We start from the raw sequence: 24,772 nt of genomic DNA, 5'->3' as shown, positions 1-24,772 counted from the left end.
GATAAAGGCACTGCAATGCACATTTTAAAGCACTCCCACCCCCATACCCTCTTCCCCCCTGCCCTAGGACTGGCTTTATCACATCCCAGCTCCTCAGATGGGAGACAGGCACTAGCACCAGCACAGGCACCAGCCCTGGCAGCACTGCTCTGGCATCTTTCAGCCCTGCACACTGCCCAGAAGAGAGTGCAGGAAAGGCAGTGCCTGCTAGCAGTGCCAGGGAAGCCTGTTCCCAGGGAAAAGGATGTTCTCCCAGGGAAAAGGATGCTCTCCCTCTCTGAAGGGCAGCTGAGCCAGCCCTCCCTGCTCATGCCAAACCCTACCCAGCTGCTCCACAGGCTGCATGCCAGCCGTGCTGAGGACAACCTGCCTGAGGGATGTTTGGGCTCAAGCTGAAAAGCTGCCCCACGCCAGCATCCATGGCTGCCACACCACTTCCAGGGCATTGCCACACTTGCCCATGTGTCTCTGGAGCAGACTGAGAGGGGATCTGATCAATCCTGATCAATAGCTACAGGGTGGAGGGCAAGAGGATGGGGCTGAGCTCTTTTCAGTGGTGCCCTGTGACAGGACAATGGACAACAGGCACAAACTGGAACCCAGGAGGTTCCACTTGAACTCAAGGAGAAACTTTTCTGAGGGTGCTGGAGCCTTGGAGCAGGCTGCCCAGAGAGGTTGTGGAGTCTCCTTCTCTGGAGACTTTCACCTGCACATTGTGATCCTGTGCAAACCTGCTGTGGGTGCCCCTGCTCTAGCAGGGGGCTGGACTGGATGATCTCTAGCGGTCCCTTCCAACCCCCAGCATGCTGGGATTCTGTAATGGGTATAGAGATGTGCTGCCTTCAGTGGCAGGATTTAACAGATGAAATAGTAGCTTCAGCGCTGTGTGAAGCAAAACACTGTGGGAGAACCAAGTTTGGTCTAAGCCTCTTCCAAAAGCAAGCCTGTAGCATTCCCAGGGGTGCTCCTGAGCTTCAGGACTGTAAATTGAGCATAGCCAAGCTACTGAGCTGTAAGAAGCCTACCCAAGAGCTGGGACTGGGGTTCCTCATTTAATAGCTAGCTCTGTATTTGCACACAGACACTCTCTACTGAGGCATTTCCCTGACTGCACTCGTGGAGGGCAAGGCTGGGGAATCACCCCCTAGAGGAGGGCTCAGATTGTCTGGGAACCCTCCCCAGCCCCTAATGCCCAAAGCTGTTGCTTACACACACAGTGACTTGCTGTAGGCAACATGGAGATGTGCAGAAGGCACCAGGTGGTTGGCTCTATTCCTGGTTATAGTGAGGGGAAAAATGATGATGCCACTAAGAATCACTTGTTAGAGACATATCAGCCTCTTAGTGGGACAGCTCAACCCACCTGCAGCTTGCTTTACTCACCACCACAGGCCTGCCTCTGCTCCCTGGTGCTGCATTGGCACCTTTTGAGGTGCTCCAATTCACCAGTTGGGTGTTTTGCTGGAGCAAAGCCTGCAGACAGAAGGATTTGCAGGCATTCACAGGAATCCCCAACACACACTTTGCACCAGCATTTTATCCCCTGGCAGGGATCCCCTTCTCAGCTTCCATGGGGAGGAAAATTCTCACTGCCAGTTCTGCCATCCTGCTGAACCACTCAGGGCTTTTCTAGCCCTCTCTTCACTTTGCTGCCTGCAACGGCTGTGGCCTTACCGAGTGCTGCTGGCATCTTTACAGAGCTAGGAAGCAGTTTCCCCACTGAAACAGACATCAAACTTTATCTGCTTGTGAAAAATAAACAAACTCCTTAAGCACTAAGGAAAGAAAAGAAGAAAAACGGAAGGAAAAAATGAAAAGAAAATCAGAAATTGAAAGAGAAAAGGGGAAAGGAGAGGCAGGAAAAGGGGAAAGGAGAGGAAAGGAAAGGGGAAAGGAGAGGAAGGAAAAGGGGAAAGGAGAGGAAGGAAAAGGGGAAAGGAGAGGAAGGAAAAGGGGAAAGGAGAGGAAGGAAAAGGGGAAAGGAGAGGAAAGGAAAGGGGAGAGGAGAGGAAGAAAAAGGGGAAAGGAGAGGAAGGAAAAGGGGAAAGGAGAGGAAGGAAAAGGAGAAATGAGAGGAAGGAAAAGGGGAGAGGAGAGGAAGGAAAAGGGGAAAGGAGAGGAAGGAAAAGGGGAGAGGAGAGGAAGGAAAAGGGGAAAGGAGAGGAAGGAAAAGGGGAGAGGAGAGGAAGGAAAAGGGGAAAGGAGAGGAAGGAAAGGGGGGAAAGGAGAGGAAGGAAAGGAAAAAAAGGAGAAAGGAAAGGAAAAAAGGAGAGAAAAGGAAAAAAGGAAGAAAAGTAACAAAGGAGAAAGAAAAGTGGAAAAAAAGGGGGGCAAAAAGGGGAATAAAAGGGGAATAAAAGGGGCAAAAAGGCACAAAGGCAAGAAGGAAAAAGCAAAGCTAAGCCCTTGTGCTGTCTTATCGGCTCATAGGGGTGCTTTGCACGCAGCTGAGCAGTGCCCAGCACATCCCTCACCGAGTGTCGAGCACCCAGCCCATGTAAGCGGTGCCGGCTCCCTCCCGGCTGGATCGGCGCCGGCTCCCTCTCGGCTGGGTCGGTGCCGCTCCACGGGGCGCTCCGTGTCCAGCCCGTGCAGCACCTCTGCAGTCGGGGTCCACAGTTCCAAGGCAGCTTCACCATCCTCATTTGCCTCCGTTTCAAACTCAGCATTCACCTCCAGCTCAGCTCAAGTAGAGATTTCACTCCAGAGCAGATGCTTAGCAGTGTGAATTTGTGAAATTAAATAAGTTCAAAGTCTTTCAACGTTAAGAAGAAAAAAAAGGGAGGAAAAAGAGAAATGGAAAAGAGGAACAAAAGACAATCTAAAAAAAGGGGGGGGGGAAGGATAAAAGAGAAAAATGGGGGGAAAGGAGAAAAAGGGGGAGGGGAGGAAAGGAAAAATGAAAGGGAAAAGAAAAATATTCAGAAAAGGGAAAAAGAAAAATGGGGGGAAAGAAAAAAAGAAACAAAATTAATTGAAAAAAAAGAAAAACAAAAAATGGGGGAAAAGGGAAAATAGGAAAAAGAAAGGGAAAGAGGAGAGGGGGGAAGGGAAAGAGGAGAGGGAAAGGGGGAAAGAGGAGGGGGGAAAAGGGAAAGAGGAGGGGGAAAAAGGGAAAGAGGAGAGGGAAAAAGGGAAAGAGGAGGGGGGAAAAAGGGAAAGAGGAGGGGGGAAAAAGGAAAGAGGAGAGGGAAAAGGGGAAAGAGGAGGGGGGAAAAGGGAAAGAGGAGAGGGAAAAGGGGAAAGAGGAGGGGGGAAAAGGGAAAGAGGAGAGGGAAAGGGGAAAGAGGAGGGGGAAAGGGGAAAGAGGAGGGGGAAAGGGAAAGAGGAGGGGGCAAAGGGGAAAGAGGAGGGGGAAAAGGGAAAGAGGAGGGGGAAAAGGGGAAAGAGGAGGGGGGAAAGGGGAAAGAGGAGGGGGGAAAAGGGAAAGAGGAGGGGGAAAAAGGGAAAGAGAAGGGGGAAAAAGGGAAAGAGGAGAAAAGGAAAAGAGGAGAAAAGGAAAAGAGGAGGACAAGAAAAGGAAAAGAGGAGGACAAGAAAAGGAAAAGGAGGAAAAGAAAGGAAAATGAGACTAAAAAGGAAAAGAGGAATGTGGGGGCGGGGGGGGGGGGGGGGAAGAGAAAGGAAAAATAACAAAGAAAAGAAGGAAAAGGAGAAGGAAACTGAGACTAAGCAAAGCCAAGCAGTCCCCCAGAGCAGAGGCAGCCACCCGTGGGAGCGAGGCAGCAGCGTCAGTGCCGTGTGGCAGGGGAGCGCTGCCAGGCTGCACAGGAATGCCAGGGGTGAGACAGCAAAGCCCCTAAACTTTCCCCATGATTTCCCCTTCACCTACCTGTGCTCTGGGCTACAATGGATGGCAAAGGCCACAGCCACGTTCCAGTGCAAGGTTTCCTCTGTGACTGAACAATCTGTGCCTGGGTTGTGTAAAGCTGCCAAGGTGAGAGCGAGCCCCCAGCCCTCCACCTGGCAGACCCAACCCAAAGGAGCAGGCACAGTTCCAGCTTCTTTTGAGTGAGGATTTACCTTCCTGCAGTGAAGGCAGAGGTGCTGTGAAGGGCTGCAGTAAGACAGATCTGTCCTAGCGAGGGGGAGAGAGTGAGGAACAACTTCTCTGTCCTAGAGACTAACCAAAGCTTTGGAAGGAGGGATCCCCCTGGGGTGCTAAAATCCATCTGACAAGTGCCTGTGTGGAGGTGAGTGCAGAAACAAAGCAGAGAGAGCAAAGTGCCTGCTCCCCAGCACTTGGAATGTGGGATCCAGCAGTAAGAGTTGGCTTTATTGCTTCATGGTTGACTTTTTCCATCAGACACAGAAGAGGCTGTAAGGAGGCAGGCCTGGGCTCCCGAGGCATCACCGAGGCACGCCTGGGCTCCCGAGGCATCACCAAGGCACGCCTGGGCTCTTGAACTGGGGAACACCAGAACTGGATGCAATATTCCAGGTGTGGCCTCACCAGGGCAGAGTAGAAGGGGAGGAGAACCTCCCTGGCTCTGCTGGCCACACTCCTCTGAATGCCCCCAGGATCCCATTGGCCTTGGCCACCAGGGCACATTGCTGTCCCATGCAGCACTCCCAGGTCCTTCTCCACAGGGCTGCTCTCTAGCAGGTCACTTCCTAACCTGTACTGCTGCAGTTTATTCTTCCTTCCCAGCTGCAGGACTCTGCACTTACCCTTGCCAAACTATCTGTGTTTTTAATGAGCACGTAAAAGCACTCTACATTCCTGCCAAGCCAAAGGACAGTGCTTAAACCACTTTCTCTGAATCTAGTTTGCTTATGGAGTACAGGAGCGTTTCAGTATTTTCCCTCAGCACTTCACCATCTCTCTTGCAGCCAGGATAACATTAACCAAAAGCTCTACAAAGATCATTTGTGGATGACACCAAGCTGGGAGCAGGTGTTGATCAGTTAGAGGGCAGAAGGGCTCTCCAGAGGGACCTTGCCAGGCTGGACAGATGGGCAGAGTCCAACAGGATGGCATTCAACAATTCCAAGTGCCAGGTGTTGCACTTTGGCCACAACAACCCCATGCAGAGCTACAGGCTGGGGTCAGAGTGGCTGAAGAGCTGCCAAATAGAAAGGGACCTGGGGGTGCTGGTTGACAGCAGCTGAACAGTGGGCCAAGAAGGCCAATGGCATCCTGGCCTGCATCAGGAATAGTGTGGCCAGCAGGAGCAGGGAGGTCATTGTGCCCTGTGCTCAGCACTAGCTAGGCCACACCTTGAGTCCTGTGTCCAGTTCTGGGTCCCTCAACTTAAGAAAGACATTGAGACACTTGAATGTGTCCAGAGAGAGGCAACAAGGCTGGGGAGGGGTCTGGAGAGGCTGAGGGAGCTGGGGTTGCTTAGCCTGGAGAAGAGGAGGCTCAGGGGAGACCTTCTTGCTCTCGACAACTCCTTGAAGGGAGGTTGTAGCCAGGTGGGGGTTGGTCTCTTCTCCCAGGCAAGCAGCACCAGAACAAGAGGACACAGTCTCAAACTGCACCAGGGTACGTTTAGGCTGGAGGTGAGGAGAAAGTTCTTCACAGAGTTGTTTGCCATGGGAATGTGCTGCCCATGGAGGTGGTGGAGTCCCCATCCCTGGAGGTGTTCGAGGGGACTGGATGTGGCACTTTGTGCCATGGCTTAGTAGTCATGAGGTCTTGGGTGGCAAAAAATATCCCTGAGAAGAAAATGTCAGGAGCATTTCAGTACACAGTCACAGCTTAGGTTGGAATGCACCTTTGAGATGAGATCTACCACAATCCCCCCGCCATGGGCAAGGACACTTCTCAGCCAGTCTTGGTTGCTTAAGGTCACATCCAAGCTGGCCTTGAGGAAGGTGGCAGCCTAGCCCAGTGTCTCACCACCCTCATACAGAATCATAGAATTCATAAGGTTGGAAAAGACCTCAAAGATCATCAAGTCCAACCTGTCACCCAACACCTCCTGACTGCTAAACCATGGCACCAAGTGCCACATCTAAGCCTTTTCTGAACACCTCCAGGGATGGGGACTCCACCACCTCCCTGGGCAGCACATTCCAATGGCCAGTTTCTCTTTCTGGGAAGAACTTTCCCCTCACCTCACAGTATCACAGTATAACTTAGGTTGGAAAGGACCTCGAGGATCATCGAGTCCAACCTATCAACACAGACCCCATGACTAGACCATGGCACCAAGTGCCACATCCAATCCCCTCTTGAACACCTCCAGGGACGGTGACTCCACCACCTCCCTGGGCAACCCGTTCCAATGACGAATGACTCGCTCGATGAAGAACTTCCTCCTCACCTTGAGTCTAAACCTCCCCTGGCGCAGCTTGAGATTGTGTCCTCTTGTTCTGGTGCTGGTTGCCTGGGGGAAGAGACCAACTCCCACCTGGCTACAACCTCCCTTCAGGTAGTTGTAGAGAGCAAGAAGGTCTCCCCTGAGCCTCCTCTTCCCCAGGCTAAGCAACCCCAGCTCCCTCAGCCTCTCCTCACAGGGCTGTGCTCCAGACCCCTCCCCAGCCTTGTTGCCCTTCTCTGGACACCTTCAAGTGTCTCAATGTCCTTAAGTTGAGGGACCCAGAACTGGACACAGGACTCAAGGTGTGGCTTAACCAGTGCTGAGCACAGGGCACAATGACTTCCCTGCTCCTGCTGGCCACACTGTTCCTGATGCAGGCCAGGATGCCACTGGCCTTGTTGGCCCCCAGGCACACTGCTGGCTACTGTTCAGCTGCTGTCAATCAGCACCCCCAGGTCCCTTTCTGTTTGGCAGCTCTCCAGCCACTCTGACCCCAGCCTGTAGCTCTGCCTGGGGTTGTTGTGGCCAAAGTGCAGCACCCAGCACTTTGACTTCTTCCTCAGCTCCAGTCTGACCCTGCTCTCCCTTAGATTCCACCCACTCCCCCTTGCCCTGTCTCTAGACACCTTTATGCAAAGTCCCTCTTCAGCCTTCCTGCAGATACCTTCAGGTATTGGAAGGCAGCTGTGAGGTCCCCCTGGAACCTTCTCCGGAATGAGTGGCATAGCTGTCTGGGGCTTATTTTAAAGAGACAACCTTTATTTAAAGTACTTTGCTTTGTAGAACTTTAGAAAGTAAACATTACAGCTTCTTTTCTTTCATTTCTTTTTTTTAATTATCATTATTATTCTTTTGTTGTTTCCCCATAAATATATTAAAACTGTTTCCATTTTAAAGGCAGCTCCACTGACTGATGGACAACTTGAGAGAGAGAATTAAAAAACAACAAACAGAAGAGAGACTGACAGGCAGCTCAACTAAAACTAGATTTGAAACATTCTGTTTTGTCATCCTATCTCCTGAAAGAGAAAGGAAGGGGGGAAAAAGGAAGGAAGGGGGGAAAAAGGAAGGAAGGGGGGAAAAAGGAAGGAAGGGGGGAAAAAGGAAGGAAGGGGGGAAAAAGGAAGGAAGGGGGGAAAAAGGAAGGAAGGGGGGAAAAAGGAAGGAAGGGGGGAAAAAGGAAGGAAGGGGGAAAAAGGAAGGAAGGGGGGAAAAAGGAAGGAAGGGGGGAAAAGGAAGGAAGGGGGGAAAAAGGAAGGAAGGGGGAAAAGGAAGGAAGGGGGGAAAAGGAAGGAAGGGGGGAAAGGAAGGAAGGGGGAAAAGGAAGGAAGGGAGAAAAAGAAAGGAAGGGAGAAAAAGAAAGGAAGGGAGAAAAAGAAAGGAAGGGAGAAAAAGAAAGGAAGGGAGAAAAAGAAAGGAAGGGAGAAAAAGAAAGGAAGGGAGAAAAAGAAAGGAAGGGAGAAAAAGAAAGGAAGGGAGAAAAAGAAAGGAAGGGAGAAAAAGAAAGGAAGGGAGAGAAAGAAAGGAAGGGAGAAAAAGAAAGGGAGAAAAAGAAAGGAAGGGAGAGAAAGAAAGGAAGGGAAAAAAGAAAGGAAGGGAAAAAAGAAAGACAAAAGAATGGGGGGGGAAAGGAAGGGGGGGGTAAAAAAGGAAGGGGGGGTAAAAAAGGAAGGGGGGGTAAAAAAGGGGAGGGAAAAAAGGAAGGGGAGGGAAAAAAGGAAGGGGAGGGAAAAAAGGAAGGGGAGGGAAAAAAGGAAGGGGAGAAAGAAAGGAAGGGGAGAAAGAAAGGAAGGGGGAAAAAAGGAAGGGGAGAAAGAAAGGAAGGGGAAAAGAAAAGAAGGAGAAAAAAAAGGAAGGGGAAAAAGGAAGGGACAAAAAGGAAGGGGACAAAAAAAGGAAGGGACAAAAAGGAAGGAGAAAAAAGAAAGAGCCATTTTTCCCTCAGACTTCCTTTACAGCAATAAGGCAACTCCAGGAGACCTGAAGGAGCTCCTTGGAGATTACAGATACTGTAACTGGCTGCTCCTCATGCTTCAGAACACCCAAAGGTGCAACTCTCCCTTAAACCACAATCACATTTGTGCATTAAAACATAAAAAACCCCACCCCTTTAAATTACAGACCTGTGGCTTGGTTGTGTTTCTTTGCCTTTTAAATATTACTAACACGCTTGCTTAGCATACAATGTTTGACATTTACAGTACTTGAACTGTCTCTCAGTTCTGGGTCGAGGAGGCTGAAGCAATTTACCACTGCAAGAGTTTGTATTCGCCTCTGGGAGCTCAAACAAACAGCACAACCCAACCAGGGGCAGCGAGAGTTAAGAGTCATAGTGCAAATCAAAAGGAGGAGTGCAGAGCTGCACTGCTTGCTTTACGTCTTCCAAACAGAAATGAACAAGAGGAACTCTTCTATGATACATGCAATAAATTATAGGAAGCAGATGACAATGGGGCTGGGGGGGAGGGAGGGGGGAGGAGGGGCTTCTACAATTTTTAGCTGGTGTACCAGAAGTTGAAGCCTTGTGAAAGATAGGACTCAGTAAACAAACAAAACCCAAACGTTTCCAAGCTCTGCTCTCGTAGCGCTTCAGATCTGCTCTCATGCTTTGTACTTCTGCTTGCCTGTCTCGCTGATCACACAGATGTGCTGCAAAGCAAGCAAACAGAAAGCTCCTGTTAGGACACTCCTGGCAGGCACCAACACTTTCACACCCTCATCACTCCAAGTGATGTGGTTAGGAAGAAAATGCAAGCATGCCACACATGTTTCGGTGTGAAAGAATCACAGAACGGGTTGGGTTGGAAGGGACCTTAAAGATCATCTTGTTCCAGCCCCCTGCCATGGGCAGGGACATCTCCCACCAGCCCAGGTTGCCCAAGGCCTCCTCCAATCTGGCCTTGGACAGCTCCATGGAGGGGGCATCCACAACTTCCCTAAGCAGCTTGTTTCAGTATCTCACAATCTTGTGATCCTCTTTATGAAGAACAACTTCAGCCTTTTGGTTTTGTCTAAACCCCTCACCATTGGCTTTCTTTCTCCTCCCCTCAATTGTCCCACCCAAAATATGGTGGTTTGGTGACACCCAGATCACACAATCATAGGATGGTAAGGGGTTGGAAAGGACCCCCAGAGATCGTCGAGTCCAACCCTGCTGCCAGAGCAGGACCACTCAGGGCAGGTCACACAGGATCACATCCAGCTGGGTTTTGAAAGTCTCCAGGGAAGGAGACTCCACAACCTCTCTGGGCAGCCTGCTCCAGGGCTCCAGCACCCTCACAGCAAAGTTTTTCCTCAGGCTGAGGTGGAACTTCCTGTGTTCCAGTTTGTATCCCTTGCCCCTTGTCCTATCACAGGACACCACTGGAAAGAGCCTGGCCCCTTCTTCCTGACACCCATCCTGCAGATACTTGTAAACATTACTAAGATCCCCTCCCAGCCTTCTCTTCTCCAGGCTAAACAGCCCCAGGTCTCTCAGGCAGATGTTTCAGTCCCTTCATTATCCTTGTAGCCTCTGTTGGATTCTCTCCAGTAGTTCCCTGTCCCTCTTGAACTGGGAAGCCCAGAGATAGACACAATACTCCAGGTGTGGCCTCACCAAAGCAGAGCAGAAGGAGAACCTCCCTCCACTGGCTGGCCACACCCTTCTTCATGCACCCCAGGATCCCATTGACCATCTGGCCACAAGGATACATTGCTGTCCCATGGATAATTTATTGTCCACTGGGACACCAAGGTAAAGACAACATGGAGCTGCTTCCCAGCAGGTCACCCCTCACCTGTACTGGTGCAGGGGGTTGTTCCTCCCCAGGTGCAGGACCCTACACTTATTCTTGTTGACCCTCGTGAGGTTCCCCTTTGCCCAGCTCTCCAGCCTGTCCAGGTCTCACTGAATGGCTGCACAGCCTGATGGTGTATCAGCCACTCCTCCCAGCTGGGTACCATCAGCAATCTGGCTGATGCAGAATTAATGACTTAGAATAACAAGTGACCCCCTCTTAACTTCCAAGATCTCTCTCCTCTAACTCTTTCCCAGCTAAGCACTTGTTTGTTGCAGTCATCTGGAGAGAGCTGGGGAGGGACTTTTGAGGGTGTCAGGGAGTGATAGGAGTGGGGGGAATGGAACAAAACTAGAAATGGGTGGATTGAGATTGGATGTCAGGAAGAAGTTGTTCCCCATGAGGGTGGTGAGAGACTGGCACAGGTTGCCCAGGGAGGTGGTGGAAGCCTCCTGCCTGGAGGTGTTTGCAGCCAGGCTGGATGTGGCTGTGAGCAACCTGCTGTAGTGTGAGGTGTCCCTGCCCAAGGCAGGGGGGTTGGAAATGGCTGATCCTTGAGGTCCCTTCCAGCCCTAACAACTCTATGATTCTGTAGGAAACTCCACATCCACTCCACAGTATTCCATAGCTGACAGGAGATGTGCAGCCTCCATCCTGCAGGCAGCCAAATTACCATTGGTTTCCCCAGAGCTCCAAAAGGCTGCCCTGCTGCTCCAGCCTCTGCTCTCCTTGTTGCACCACCAGCGGAACATGATTTACAGAGGAGGGAGACTGATGTGAGGAGACTTCCTTCCTCCTCCTGAGTTTTAAATGGACAAAAACAGATGGGAAAGAAACGGACTTACGTTCAAATCTCTGAAGTATTCATTGTAGTCTAGGGCGTAGCCCACAACAAATTTGTCTGGCACTTCAAATCCAACAACTGGAAGAGACCATAAGTCACCAGCATGTTAGAAAAGAACTTCCTAGAGCCCACTAGACCTTTGTACAGAGGCAGCCTGGCACTTTGCAGATAAGTTAAGCATCCTAACTCATTTATTTCTTCCTCCCTCAGGCTGACATTTGAGCTGGTTTACAGTTTTAACTGACTTGGCTGATCTGATTTCCCAACCAAGCCAAAGATGTATTTTGTGGTTCCCACGCAGCAGCCTGCAAGGAATGAATGGAAGCACTTCAAACTGCAGGACAGGGCATTCCCATCAGAGCAAAAACTCCTCCCAGATGTCCTGCAGCTTTGTAAACACACACACACACACTTCCTAGCAGCTTGGTGTGGCAGTGGAGAGGCAGTGGAAGTGATGAGCACAGCACAAGCTCCCCTCCCGGTATCATTCCCACCTCTGGGAGCGGGACCCACGCCTGGGGTAGGGCTGCAGGAAGGGCAGCTTTTTGTGCCACAAATGATGACACCCTTGATGTGTGGCACATTTGGTTTCATCTTTGAGAAGGCAGAACTCTACCAGAGTTCTTGTAGCAGGTAAAAAGGATGTGGAGACCATCAGAGGGGAGAGGCTTTGCCTATAGCTACCCCCGAGGGTTGAATCTTCCAGATGAGCTTTGCCACTGCCTGGGGCTGATGTCTAGACCAAACATTTCCACATCCCCTAACCTTGAATTCCCTTCCTCTTTTTGGTTACACTTTAAAGACCCTACCCTTCCTGAATTCATATTTTGCCTTCCTGTTTTGCATTATGCAAAGCAGTAATGAGTAGGCAGGTTCAGCCACCAGCTCCTCCAAAACTATGGAGGTGCAAGTCCAAGAGGACTTTCCGTGGAGTGCTGGGAGAGTGGCCACAGGAGAAAGTGAGTATCACACCCACAGTTACTGCATGGAAGCCAGTCCTTGGCCTAGATGGACTCCACTCTTGCAACTTGCAGGCAATAGTTGTGATACGTAGAAATGTACCCTGACTGCTAAAGCACATCTCAGCTGCTGGCTCCATGGCACAGAGGACAGTGAAGAGCAAAGAGCACTCTGATCTTCATGGAGTCACACTTGCAGGTTTCAGCAACAGGTGGTGGGGTTTGTGTGTTTGGTTGTGGGCTTCTAACTCCCAGAGAAACTGCCTAAGAGGAGGACATCAGCTGTTCCACAGGTTGCCTAAGCAGCCTTTAGGGCAGCTGGTGAGGGGTCAGGCACTATCAGTCTGACCTGTCCACAACACATCATAAAATGACCCCCAAAAGATGAAATAATACAAACCACAACATTCCCAACTGACTTCCTCCCCTCATGCTACAATAAAAGACCCCTGAGCATAGGAAAGCTGCAGAGCTTTTTTCTCCCTGGCTGCAGTGAGGGTCTAAGGGAAAGCAGGGAGATAAATTGTGCAATTCAAAGGCAAGGCTGGGTGGGCTTCTGGAAAAATGAAGATGATTTTTAGATCTGCTTGGCCTCACAGGAGAGAGATAAAGCAGGGCCCAAGCCACTCCTGCCTTGTTGTCTCTCCTTTCAGAGCTCACGTGTCCTGCACTGAACAGGTTGTCACTGTGGACAGATGGCACAACAAGTCACCTGCTGCAGGATGCCCAGCAAGCCAACCATTAACCCAGCTAAGCCTCTAATGAGATCTGGGGAATGAGGAGCATCCCTGCCTGAGGGGCACACCTCAGCTCAGCTTTAAGGCATGGAGAAACTTCAGTTCCAGTGTACTGGAGGAGGGAAAGGATGTGACTCTGCTGCTGAATTCACTTCTCTTCCACAGTGAAAGCACAGGGCAAAGATTAACAGGAATTTGGCCTCTGGAACACATGGCCTTTAAAACACACAGCCCTTCCCAAGGCAGGAGGGGCTGTCTGGTACCACTGCCTGCTGTGGATGCTGCTTCTTTATGGTCTTGGGCCAGACAGGAGAAGATAAGAAATGAGTAACTCAGATGCCCAGACGTTACTGGGTTTGTGCCAATCTTTTATCACTGTAAACCTTTCTCAGATCAGCTACCTCAGGTGATCCTGGGGACATTCACCCAACATGAGGTCGTATGGAGGGTTGAAGTTTCCCCCAGCATTAACTTTAGCCAACCCCACAGAGCACTGGCTATCATCCGTGGATCAGTGTAGAGAGAAAGCTTTGGCCATCTCTCAGGCTCCCTAAACTAAACCCTAAAGCTACCCCAGGTGGCTCCATTTGTGCACCTGAAGATAAATCTAGCAGGTTCTGCTGAGCAAAGCAATTGACTACAGGTAAGCTGGGGAGAATTTGCACATGAAAAGGGTGTAGCCTGGAACCAGAGTATCCCAGTTTGCTATTCATGTAGTAAAATGTTACCAAAAGTTAAGAAAGAAAGGATCAGATTGGCTCTGTTAAAAAACAACAACAACAAAAAGCATTCCAAGTCATTTAAAGTCTGTAAATAAGGGGGGGGGGGGGGGAATCCATTAAAAATGGGAACATCCTTGGCCTTGGACCAAAGGGGACAACAATACACTGACATGCTTTTAGGAATGAGTAACAGAAAGCTGGGGAGGGGTCACTTACAGTCTGGCCGGTATCCCACGCTTCGAGGAGTTCTTTTCACCAGCAAACTGTCAAAGAAAACCAGTGTCAAACTGAGGCATGGAAAAGCACCAGGTACAAACAGAAGAGCCTGCTTTTGATGACAGACAAGTTGGATCTGGCCTAACTGTGCCCAAGTGAAAGCGTAACTACACGTAGCTGCATCCAAAGCAGCGCTGCCAGCAGATCCAGAGAGGTGGTTCTGACACTTCGCTCTGCTCTGGTGAGACCTCACCTGGAATACTGTGCGCAGGTTTGGAGCTCTCAACACAGGAAGGACATGGACCTGATGGAGCAGGTCCAGGGGAGAGCCATGAAAATGACCAGGGGGTTGGAGCAGCTCTGCTATGTGGACAGGCTGAGGGAGCTGGGGGTGTTCAGCCTGGAGAAGAGGAGGCTCTCAGGAGACCTAATAGCAGCCTGCCAGTACCTGAAGGGGGTTACAGGAAGGATGGGGAGAGACTGTTTGCAAAGGCCTGCAGGGACAGGACCTGGGGCAATGGCTTCAAATTAAAGAAGGGCAGATTTAGATTGGCTGTCAGGAAGTTCTTCACTATGAGGGTGATGGAACACTGGAACAGGTTGCCCAGGGAGGTGGTTGAGGCTCCTTCACTGGAGATATTCAAGGTGATGCTCCACAAGGCCCTGGGCAACCTGATCTAGTTGGGGATGTCCCTGCTGACTGCAGGGAGATTGGAGTAGATGACCTTTGGAGGTCTCTTCCAGCCTGGACCATTCTGTGATTCAGAACTATTGTTTGCTGGTGCAGCTGATCAGAATGAAAAGATCAAAATGAAGAAATCAAAAGTGAATCAAAAGAGTCATGAGTGGTTCACAACCTAAAGGATATCTGTAAGAGGGCTGGAAGAAAGAGCGTAGGAGATACTGCTTTGGATGGATGTTCATTGTGGAAAGTGACTTAGTGAGCTTTATAGGTGTTAGGAACTTCAGACACAGTTTAGCTTCTAGGTAAAGAGGTGACAACTTGGGCTCTGGCCAGACCAACTCAGCTCTTCTCGTTAGTATTATGAAGCAAAAGTTCAGCTGCTTAAATGTAACCTCAACTGCACTTGCACAATGCATCCTCAACTGCTTTTCACTGGCAGTGCTAATTACCTCCATGAAGCAAAGCTAATTGCTCCTGATGAGCAGGTGATACAAACCAGCTTCACTCTTCCAGACAGAAGAGTCAGAGGTGTAAAAAGCACAGAGATACAGAGCTGAGGGTGTTGTAGTAAGGAGAAAGTCCTGCTAGCTTAATTTGATTCACTCTCTATCCATGTGAGCAGTTCCACAACCCCACAGGCCTGGCTTTTGTCTGCCTTTGAGACACAAGCTTTGGGAGGATGACTGAATGTAAGGACTGAGGTCAGCAGAACTCTGTGCATTAAGCAGGGACCCTTCTGGATCGCTCCTGAAGGCAGGGCTTCATTTGTCACAGTTGCAATTGTTAGACAGTTTCTGAAAGTTCTAAGCTGTGAGAGTTCACTTCTCTTCTGGAGAATGGGTGCAGGATTTGAAGGAAGAAATCCCCAAACCACATTAGCATTAATTGCCATCTCCCTGCTGCAAGTGCTGCATTGCCAGAGGGAGAGAAACATCTAAAACGTAAGAGAGAAGAAAGAGAAGAGAGGCAAATGAAGCTATCTAGAATGATATTTACCTGCTCAGGTCTTTGGCAGCCCCAAATCACTGAAACAGGTTTAAAGAACAGGAAGCTGCCCTTTGCTCCTGCTCTGTTATCCTTGTACAGTGCAGCGTTGTTAGGAGACAGCAGCAAGTGTCTAACATCTGCCATGCTTCAACCAGCCAGGGAGAAATCCTCACCAACCTCACCAACCTTCAGCAGGTCACCTCCAGACTGTCAGCAAGAAGAGCTGTTCTCACAGGGCTAGCAACTGCTTTGGCCATTGTTATGGCAACACAAGTGATCAGGTATTACACACAGCTCTGCTTTCTCTCTAATCCCCAGCCATTGTTATGCTCTTACTGTAAAACACACCCCCACAGCACAGCAGCACCAAAGATGCCATCTGAAACCAACCAGGAAGAATGCTAATTGGCTTATAACACAACATTCTCCTCACTGTTTCTTCCTAGCTACTAACTAATCAAAGATGTAGCTAAGCCATAAAGCCTGGAAGAGCCTATGGCTGACTAACTCTCAGGGAATGACCTCTATGGCTCAGCTGCACTGCACAAACTATGAAGTGAGTGTGCAAACTAATTGGATTCTGTAATTAAAGAAGGAAAGTTTGCTGAAGACACCAAGCTGTGTGGTGCAGCAGACAGCTGCAGGGAAGGGATCCATCCAGGGGGACCCTGACAGGCTGCAGAGCTGGGCCCATGACAACCTCATGAGGTTCAATAAGACCAAGGGCAAGGTCCTGCAGCTGGGTCAGGGCAATCCCAAGCACTGATACAGGATGGGCAGGGACTGGCTTGAAAGCAGCCCTGAAGAAAAGGACTTGGGGGTGCTGGGGGATGAGAAGCTCAACAGGGGCCAGCAGTGAGCACTTGCAGCCCAGAGAGCCAAGCAGAGTCTGGGCTGCAGCAAGAGAAGCAGAGCCAGCAGGGCCAGGGAGGGGATTTTCCCCCTCTGCTCCACTCTGCTAAGACCACAGCTGGAGCTCTGGGTCCAGTTCTGGAGCCTCTGTGCCAGGAAGGATCTGGAGGTGCTGGAAGGTGTCCAGAGAAGGACCATGAGGAGGAGCAGAGGGCTGGAGCTGCTCTGCTATGAGGACAGAGAGAGTTAGGGTTGTTCAGTTGGAGAAGAGAAGGCTCCCAGGTGACCTAACTGTGGCCTTCCAGTATCTGAAGGGGGCTCCAAGAAAGCTGGGGAGGGACTTTTGAGGGTGTCAGGGAGTGATAGGACTGGGGGGGATGGAGCAAAACTAGAAATGGGTAGATTCAGACTGGATATTAGGAAGAAGCTGTTCCCCATGAGGGTGGTGAGGGACTGACACAGGTTGCCCAGGGAGGTGGTAGAAGCCTCCTGCCTGGAGGTGTTTGCAGCCAGTCTGGATGTGGCTGTGAGCAACCTGCTGTAGTGTGAGGTGTCCCTGGCCATGGCAGGGGGGTTGGGACTGGCTGATCCTTGAGGTCCCTTCCAACCCTGACAATTCTATGATTCTATGAATAGTGGGAGGAAAAAGTCTCCACAGCACAGGTTCAGCACAGGTACAGCACTGCAGCTCACTGAAGCTGCAGACTTGTGCATAAGCAGAACCATGTTTGGATAGATACTACATACACAGAAGAGACAACCACTGCCTCTTTTTTTTTCTCTAGGAAAAGTCCAAGTGTATGAATCAAATTTGTGTTGAAAATAGCCCTACTGGCTTCAGAGGGTGTCATGGGGCTTTATCAGGCCCCAAAGACTGAAATTTCTTCCCTATACTTCTAAACCTAAACTAGGTTTCAGTGGTAAAAGCCCACGGGTCTTACCATAACATGTTAAGTACCAGGCATGCACAGGCTGTCCCCTTCTGAAGCACTAAATTCTTCCAACAACAAGGTTAGAAAGATGACACAAAACTGGGTGGAGTGGCTGACACACAGGAAGGTTGTGCTAACATTTAAGGAGACTTAGGCTGGAAAGTTGGGCAGGGAGGAACTGAGTGAAATTCAACAAGGGCAAGTGTAAAGTCTTGCACCTGGGAAAGAACAACCCCATGGAGCAGGATAGGTTGGGAGTCCCAGCTGCTGGAGAGCAGTGAAGGGGAAAAGGACCTGGGGGTCCTAGGGGATGGGAGGTGGACCAGCAATGTGCTCTTGTGGCCAAGAAGGCCAAGGGCATTCTGGGGTGGATGAGAAGGGCTGTGGCTAGCAGGTTGAGAGAGGTTCTCCTCCTCCTCTACTCTGCACTGATGTCCAGTTCTGGGCCCCTCAACTCAAGGACCTCAGGGAACTGCCTGAAAGAGTCCAGTGCAGAGCCACAGAAATGATTGAGGGAGTGGAACATCTTCCTTACCAGGAGAGACTGAGGGAGCTGAGGGCTCTGTAGCTTGAAGAGGAGGAGCCTGAGAGGTGACCTCATTCATGTTTATGAAGGTGTGCAGGGTGACTGCCAAGAGGCTGGAGCCAGGCTCTGCTGGGTGATGCCCAAAGACAGCACAAGGGACAACGATGGAAGTTGAGGCATAGGAAGTTCAATGGAAAGATGAGGAAAACCTTTTTCACTGTGAGGGTGACAGAACACTGGAGCAGGCTGCCCAGGGGGGTTGTGGAGTCTCCCTCTCTGGAGATATTCAAAACCCACCTGGATGTGTTCCTGTGTGAGCTGCTCTAGGTGCTCCTGCTCTGGCAGGGGGGTTGGACTGGATGAGCTTTGGAGGTGCCTTCCAGCCCCTAACATTCTGTGAACAGTGTTGCCCCCAGCCTTTTGGGATTGAACCAAATACTATACTCCACCAGACTGCACCATATCAGACTCCTGCAGGAAGGTTCCCTCCTGTTTCTCTTCTATAGAAGTGTACTGTACCTGTTCCCCCCACCCCCCCCAACCACTCTGTCATTCTTCAACGTGAAATACAGCACCAATACTCATCATTCATCAAGTTTACCTGGCTACTTTCACCATCTTTGGATTGTATTGCTTAAGGAGAGACAGCAATGTTTTCATTGTTTTACCAGTATCAATTATATCCTGAGAAGAGAAAAAAAAACACAAACCAACAAAACAAACCCAAAAACTCATGTCAGAAAGAACATCCAACATCCCCAAGCAGCATTTTCAAGTTGCTCATCCACAGCAGCATAAAAAACCTGCCAAAATAACTCTTTGTGATCAAATTCAGGTGATGTTAGCACCATGGGTGTGCTTGCAGAGCTGTGCTCAGTACAGTGACCATGCCCATTAACAGCAGTTGTTAATTGCTGTGGGTAACTCTGACTTGCAGAGCAGTTACTGAACCCTGACCTCCCTGGCTCCTTTTGGAGGTTGTGTGGCTTGTGCTCCTGGTTTGTTTAATTTGAAGAGGCTAAAAGCAACATTAATCTTGTCATGGAGCTCAGCTATAGAGACAGATGTGTCCTGGGCTGCACCAAGAGGAGTGTGGCCAGCAGGGCAAGAGAGGGGGTTCTGTCACTTTACTCTGCTCTGCTGAGCCCCCACCTCCAATACTGCCTCCAGTTCTGGTGTCCCCAGCATATGAAGGATACAGAGATGTTGGAGCGAGTCCAGAGGAGGACACCAGGGATGGTCCAAGGGCTGGAGCACCTCTGCTATGGGGATAGGCTGAAGGAGCTGAGGCTGTTCAGCCTAGAGAAGACTCCAGGGGGACCTTGGAGCTGCCTTCCAATACCTGAAGGGACCCTACAGGAAGACTTTAGAGAAACTTTTCCTAAGGGTGTCTAATGACAGGACAAGGGGGAATGATTTTAAGCTGAGGGAGAGTGGGTTTAGATTGAATTTTAGTATCATAGTATCAGTCAGGGTTGGAAGGGACCACAAGGATCATCTAGTTCCAACCCCCCTGCCATGGGCAGGGACACCCCACACCAGATCAGGCTGGCCAGAGCCTCATCCAGCCTGGGCTTAAACACCTCCAGGCATAGGGCCTCAACCACCTCCCTGGACAACCCATTCCAGGGCTTCACCACTCTCATGGGGAAGAACTTCCTCCTCCCCTCCAGCCTGAATCTCCCCACCTCCAGCTTCATTCCATTCCCCCTAGTCCTATCACTCCCTGAGATCCTGAGCAGTCCCTCCCCAGCCTTCCTGTAGCCCCCTTCAGATACTGGAAGGCCACAATGAGGTCACCTCAGAGCCTTCTCTTCTCCAGACTGAACAGCCCCAACTCCTTCAGTCATTTTAGGAAGAAGTTCTTCACTGTGAGTTTGGTGAGACTCTGGAATAGGTTGCCTAGAGAGGTTGTGAATGACCCTTCCATGGAGGGGTTCAAGACCAGGTTGGATGAGGCCTTGAGCAACCAAGTCTAGTTTAGAGGTGTCCCTGCCTAAGTCAGGGCAGTTGGAGTAGATGATCTCTAAGGTCTCTTCCAACCTAAGCCATTCTATGTGTAGAGCAGAAAGAAAAGAAGGGAAAATAGGCAGAATAACCTCTTGCTGCCACTAGAACAAAAAGGAGTGCAATGTGCATTACAGGTCCAAGAAACAGCTGTGAAGGAATTGCACTGGGAATAGCTGGGTGCAGCTCTACAGTCTATACTCAAACCCACTGAAGTGAATTTGGACACACCACTGCACTCCCATCCACTGCATGGGGAGGCAGAAAAAAAGAACACATGGCTTACAGCAGCAGAACCAGACCCCAGTTTCATCTGGACTGAAATAAGCACAGCATCTTTAGAGGGACAGTCCTCACCCTGCCATGGAATCAAAACTGTTGGGAGTGAAGGAGGTAGACACTGTGGAAGCAGCAATGTTCTGGTTTCAGCCTTATTCTCCCCTGACTCCCAAGGAAAATAGACACCAAACAACAAAACTCAACAGAGCACCCACTAGCAATCACATCTGGAACACTGAGTGCTTTTAATCATGGCTATAAACTCAGCAGTAAAGACACAGTAAATAAGCAGAAGTAGCTACTTCCACACTCCCAAGCCCAGAAGCACTTCCTGGTTTTGTAGTGTGGGATGAGCTGCTTACTGGAGGTCAATCTCCATCTTGTTCACTACTTTTTTACCCCATGGAAGGGATGCTGTATAGAAAAAAAGCCCAGTGCTCTGGTGCACAAGACATCAATTGCTTGCCCAGGGGGACAAGAAGGCCCATGGCATCCTGGCCTGCATCAAGATTAGTGTGGCCAGCAGGAGCAGGGAAGTCATTGTGCCCTGTGCTCAGCACTGGTTAGGCCACACCTTGAATCCTGTGTCCAGTTCTGGGCCCCTCAATTTCTGAAGGACATTGAGACACTTGAAGGTGTCCAGAGAAGGGCAATGAGGCTGGAGAGGGGTCTAGAGCACAGCCCTGTGAGGAGAGGCTGAGGGAGCTGGGGTTGCTTAGCCTGGAGAAGAGGAGGCTCAGGGGAGACCTTCTTGCTCTTTACAACTCCCTGAAGGGAGGTTGTAGCCAGGTGGGGGTTGGTCTCTTCTGCCAGGCAACCAGTGGCAGAACAAGAGGACACAGTCTCAAGCTGTGCCAGGGGAAATTTAAGCTGGAGGTGAGGAGAAAGTTCTTCCCAGCAGGAGTAATTGGCCATTGGAATGTGCTGCCCAGGGAGGTGGTGGACTCCCCATCCCTGGAGGCATTCAAAAAAGGCCTGGATGTGGCACTTGGAGCCATGGTTTAGTTAGCCATGAGGTGCTGGGTGATAGGTTGGACTTGACAAACTCTGAGGTCTTTTCCAACCTTATTGATTCCATGATTGTCTGATTCTATAGCAAATGTGCATTTTTATTGTTTGATTGGCTTATTGTGTGGTTGGAAGAAGGGTTCCTGTTTGACACTGTGTAAGACAAGTCACTGGATAGATGAGTCACTGAACACATGAGGAACTAACCTAGTTAGCTGTCTGGGGCTTTAAAGACACAGATTCATCTGAAATGGAGCAGATCCATAATGAAATGCATCTGCCTAGCTGAAGCACAACACACTTCAAAGGATGCCACCGGTCACAGATGCCTGCTGTATACAAACTATTTTGGTAGGAGCTTTGGAACTGAATGTGCTTCCTGTGGAACAACAAAACCTCAGATTTAAAAATAAAACCAAGCCATACACCAACTCCCTCTTTTATGAGAGGACACATCCTGCCCTTTGGCTGCTGAGTGGGTTGCCATAGCTGTTTCTTTGTTTACAAACAAATCACTGCTATTATTTGGAGTCTTAAGACACAGAATCACAGAACTGTTGTGGTTGGGAAAGCCCTCTGTGATCATTGCATCCAACCACTGACCTAAGACCACCATGGCCACTCAACCATGTCCCCACGTGCCATGGCCACACATTTCTTGAACACCTCCAGGGATGGGGACTCCACCACCTCCCTGGGCAGCCTGTGCCAATCCCTGACCACTCCTGCAGCAAAGACATTTTTCCTTATCTCCAACCTAAACCTCTCCTGGCACAGTTTCAGCCATTTCCTCTCATTCTATCACCTCATACTAGGGAGAAGACACCAAGCCCCACCTCACTCCAACCTCCTTTCAGGGAGTTGTAGACAGAAGTGAGGTCTCCCCTCAGCCTCCTCTTCTCCAAACTAAACCCCACCAGTTCCCTCAGCTGCTCCTCACCAGTCCTGTTCTCCAGACCGTTCAGCTGCTTCCTTGCCCTCCCCTGGGCATGCTCCAGCTCCTCAATGTCCTTCTTGGGGTGAAGGCCCAAAACTGAACCTAGTATTTGAAGTGTGACAGGGCTGGGTACAAGGGCACCTTTCCTGTCTGCTGCTGCCTGCTTCCCTATCCTGAAACTGGCAATCTTACTCCAGAACAACCTTTGTCAGAATAACATTTACTGAACAGAATGAACACTGCCCATCAAGACAGAGCTCTGAAAGCAAGAATTAACCACAGTACCTAGTATGAAAGCCTACTGAGGTGGACTGCCCCAGTACCATCAAAAGAACCACCTCTACTCAGTCCTGGTGAGACCACACCTTGAGTACTGGGTTTGGTTTGGGGTCCCTCACTCCAAGAATGGTGCTGGAGAAGAGCAACTAAGCTGGTGAAGGGCCCTGAACACAGGTTTTGTGAGCAACAGCCGAGGGATCTGGGGTGGTTTAGTCTTCAGAGGAGGAGGCTGAGGGAAGACCTCATTGCTCTCTAGGACTACCTCAAAAAAGGCTGGGGCCAGGTGGGGATTGGTCTCTTCTCACATGTAACAAGTGAAAGGACAAGAGGAAACTGGCATCAAGTTGTGCCAGGGAAGGTTCAGGTTGTCCCAGAAAAGGTTCTCAGGCACTGTCCCAGGCTGCCCAGGGAGGTGGAGTCACCATCCCTGGAAGCATTTAAAAAGATGTGTGGATGTGGTGCTGAGGGATGAGGGTTAGTGGCGGTGGTGGGACTGGGAGCTCTAGGCAAGCAGTTGGACTTGATGATCTCAGAGGTTTCTTCCAGGCTCACCTGGCCTATGATGCTATGACAAGACAGAGGAATGGGAAGGTAGCAACTGCAGAATACTAATTAAGCATTCATAGAATCATTAGGGTTGGAAAAAACCCTCTAAGATCATCAAGTCCAAACACCAGCTGATGCTCTCTGTGACACTATTCTCCAAACAAATGACACACAGGGCCACTGGACTTAGACCTGTTCTTCATAGGCTGGAGGTGAGGAGAAAGGTCTTCCCAGAGAGAGCTGCTGGCCATTGGAATGTGCTGCCCAGGGAGGTGGTGGAGTCCCCATCCCTGGGGGTGTTCAAAAAGGGATTGGATGTGGCACTTGAAGCCATGGTTTAGTAGTCATGAGGTGTTGGGTGACAGGTTGGACTTGATGATCTTTGAGGTCTTTTCCAGCCTTGTTGACTCTATGATTCATATATCATAGGATATTCCTACTAGGAACTTCTTCCTACCCCTGCAGTTTTAATTTCCTAAACCCAGAACAAGAACACCCTTAGTAACTTTCTCCAGGCTACTTCTTAACATTTAAACAAACAAACAAAAGCTGTTTTAGAGCTGAGAGAAAACCCCAGCAAACTGAAAGAAACTGCAAGCAACTTTAGGTGGATGTTTTCCTCGTTAAATTTAGCAGCCGAATGCAATGTGAGAGTTCAAAGCAGAGCTAACTCCAAATTCAGAGCCCACTGGCAAAATTCAGGGCTAGAATCAGAAGCTGGAAAGCCTTGAAGCCAGGAATGGTAGGTTTTTTTTTCTGGTTTAAGAACAACTGTTAGAAGATCTCTCTTACCAGTCACACAGCAGAACTTCAAAGTGGAACATAATACTTACTTCTACGATCAAAACATTCTGGTGGGAAGGCATGAGGGAAGAAAAGAGAGAGATAAAAAAACCCCATTAATATCTAAGGAATATGGCACTTGAAAATACATATTAATCCTTTTAACTTGTTCTTTTCATTCCAGTCAAATAGTTGCAGCACTGTTTATGTTCACACATGTTAAGAGTGAATTCTGTGCAATTAACGTTTGCGAGGCTCTAGTAACAATTAGCTGGCAGTGGGATTCTCCTCAGCATCTCATGCTGAGTACAAAGTGTTCTTGAAATTATTTAGGCTTTGATGATCCCAGATATATGCAAAAGAGATCAACAGAGAGTCTACACAATGTGTCCTCTAGAGCAGTGTCAGACATATAGAGACACTTGCTGCTCTGGCCTACTTATATCCAGATCCGGAGAGGTGATTCTGCCACTTCACTCTGCTCTGGTGAGACCTCACCTGCAGTACTGTGTGCAGGGCTGGAGCCCTCAATACAGGAAGGACATGGACCTGATGAAGATGGTCCAGAGCAGGGCCACAAAATGATCAGGGGGTTGGAGCACCTCTGCTATGAGGACAGGCTGAGGGAGCTGGGGGTGTTCAGCCTGGAGAAGGCTCTGGGGAGACCTAACAGCAGCCTGCCAGTACCTGAAGGGGCCTACAAGAAGGATGGGGAGAGACTGTTTGCAAAGGCCTGCAGGGGCACGACCTGGGGCAATGGCTTCAAACTAGAGCAGAGCAGATTTAGATTGGGTATCAGGAAGAAGTTATTCACTATGAGGGTGATGGAACACTGGAACAGGTTGCCCAGGGAGGTGGTTGAGGCTGCTTCCCTGGAGATATTCAGGGTGACGCTCAACAGGGCTCTGGGCAACCTGATCCAGTTGGGGATGTCCCTGCTGAGTGCAGGGAGGGTGGACTGGATGACCTTTGGAGGTCCCTCCTGGCCTGGACCATTGTATGATTCTCCAACTCTATGATTTATGCTGAGGTATGGAAAGATCCTTGATGTGTAAGAAGAAGGGGAAAGCCATGGCAGAGCAGGAGGCTCTGCTGCTTCAATCCCAGACATGTGGCTCAATGATCTCCACAGAGTCACTGGAGAAAAGCACATCCCCCATCCTCCTCTCATCACATGAGCCTGTTGTCTGTAGCAGGAACCTCTGGACCACACATCTCAACAGCAGGAATTCCCACCACTACTTCACTGAAACACCAGCAGAGCAAATAAATCATGCTGCTGTCTCCTAAAGGGAGTTTGCAGACAACAGCTCACCCAAAATTATCCTTCTCAGGCACTGCAGAAAAACAAACCTCTTCAGACTCTGCTGATAATGGGGATGGTGAACACAGTGAAGCTATCTTTGTTCAGACTAAACCAAGGGC

General features: G+C 49.9%; 1 protein-coding gene across 1 annotated transcript in view; it reads right to left on the bottom strand.

Annotated features, from left to right (window-relative positions):
• Positions 1 to 8,065: 8,065 nt before the first annotated feature.
• Positions 8,066 to 24,772, bottom strand: part of HPRT1 (hypoxanthine phosphoribosyltransferase 1) — a 31,911-nt gene continuing 15,204 nt past the window's right edge. The window contains exons 5-9 of the mRNA XM_068151752.1: positions 23,398 to 23,415; positions 18,110 to 18,192; positions 13,527 to 13,573; positions 10,894 to 10,970; positions 8,066 to 8,918 (exon numbers count right to left, since the gene is read on the bottom strand). Coding sequence (XP_068007853.1) covers positions 8,871 to 8,918; positions 10,894 to 10,970; positions 13,527 to 13,573; positions 18,110 to 18,192; positions 23,398 to 23,415 — 273 coding nt within the window. The 3' untranslated portion in view covers positions 8,066 to 8,870. The remainder of the gene's footprint in view (positions 8,919 to 10,893; positions 10,971 to 13,526; positions 13,574 to 18,109; positions 18,193 to 23,397; positions 23,416 to 24,772) is intronic.

The sequence above is a fragment of the Melanerpes formicivorus genome, unplaced genomic scaffold (genome assembly GCF_026170545.1).
Source record: "Melanerpes formicivorus ecotype bairdi unplaced genomic scaffold, bMelFor1.0.p_v2 SCAF_22, whole genome shotgun sequence".
Lineage (NCBI taxonomy): Eukaryota > Metazoa > Chordata > Aves > Piciformes > Picidae > Melanerpes > Melanerpes formicivorus.
This window is presented reverse-complemented; position numbering and strand designations above follow the sequence as displayed.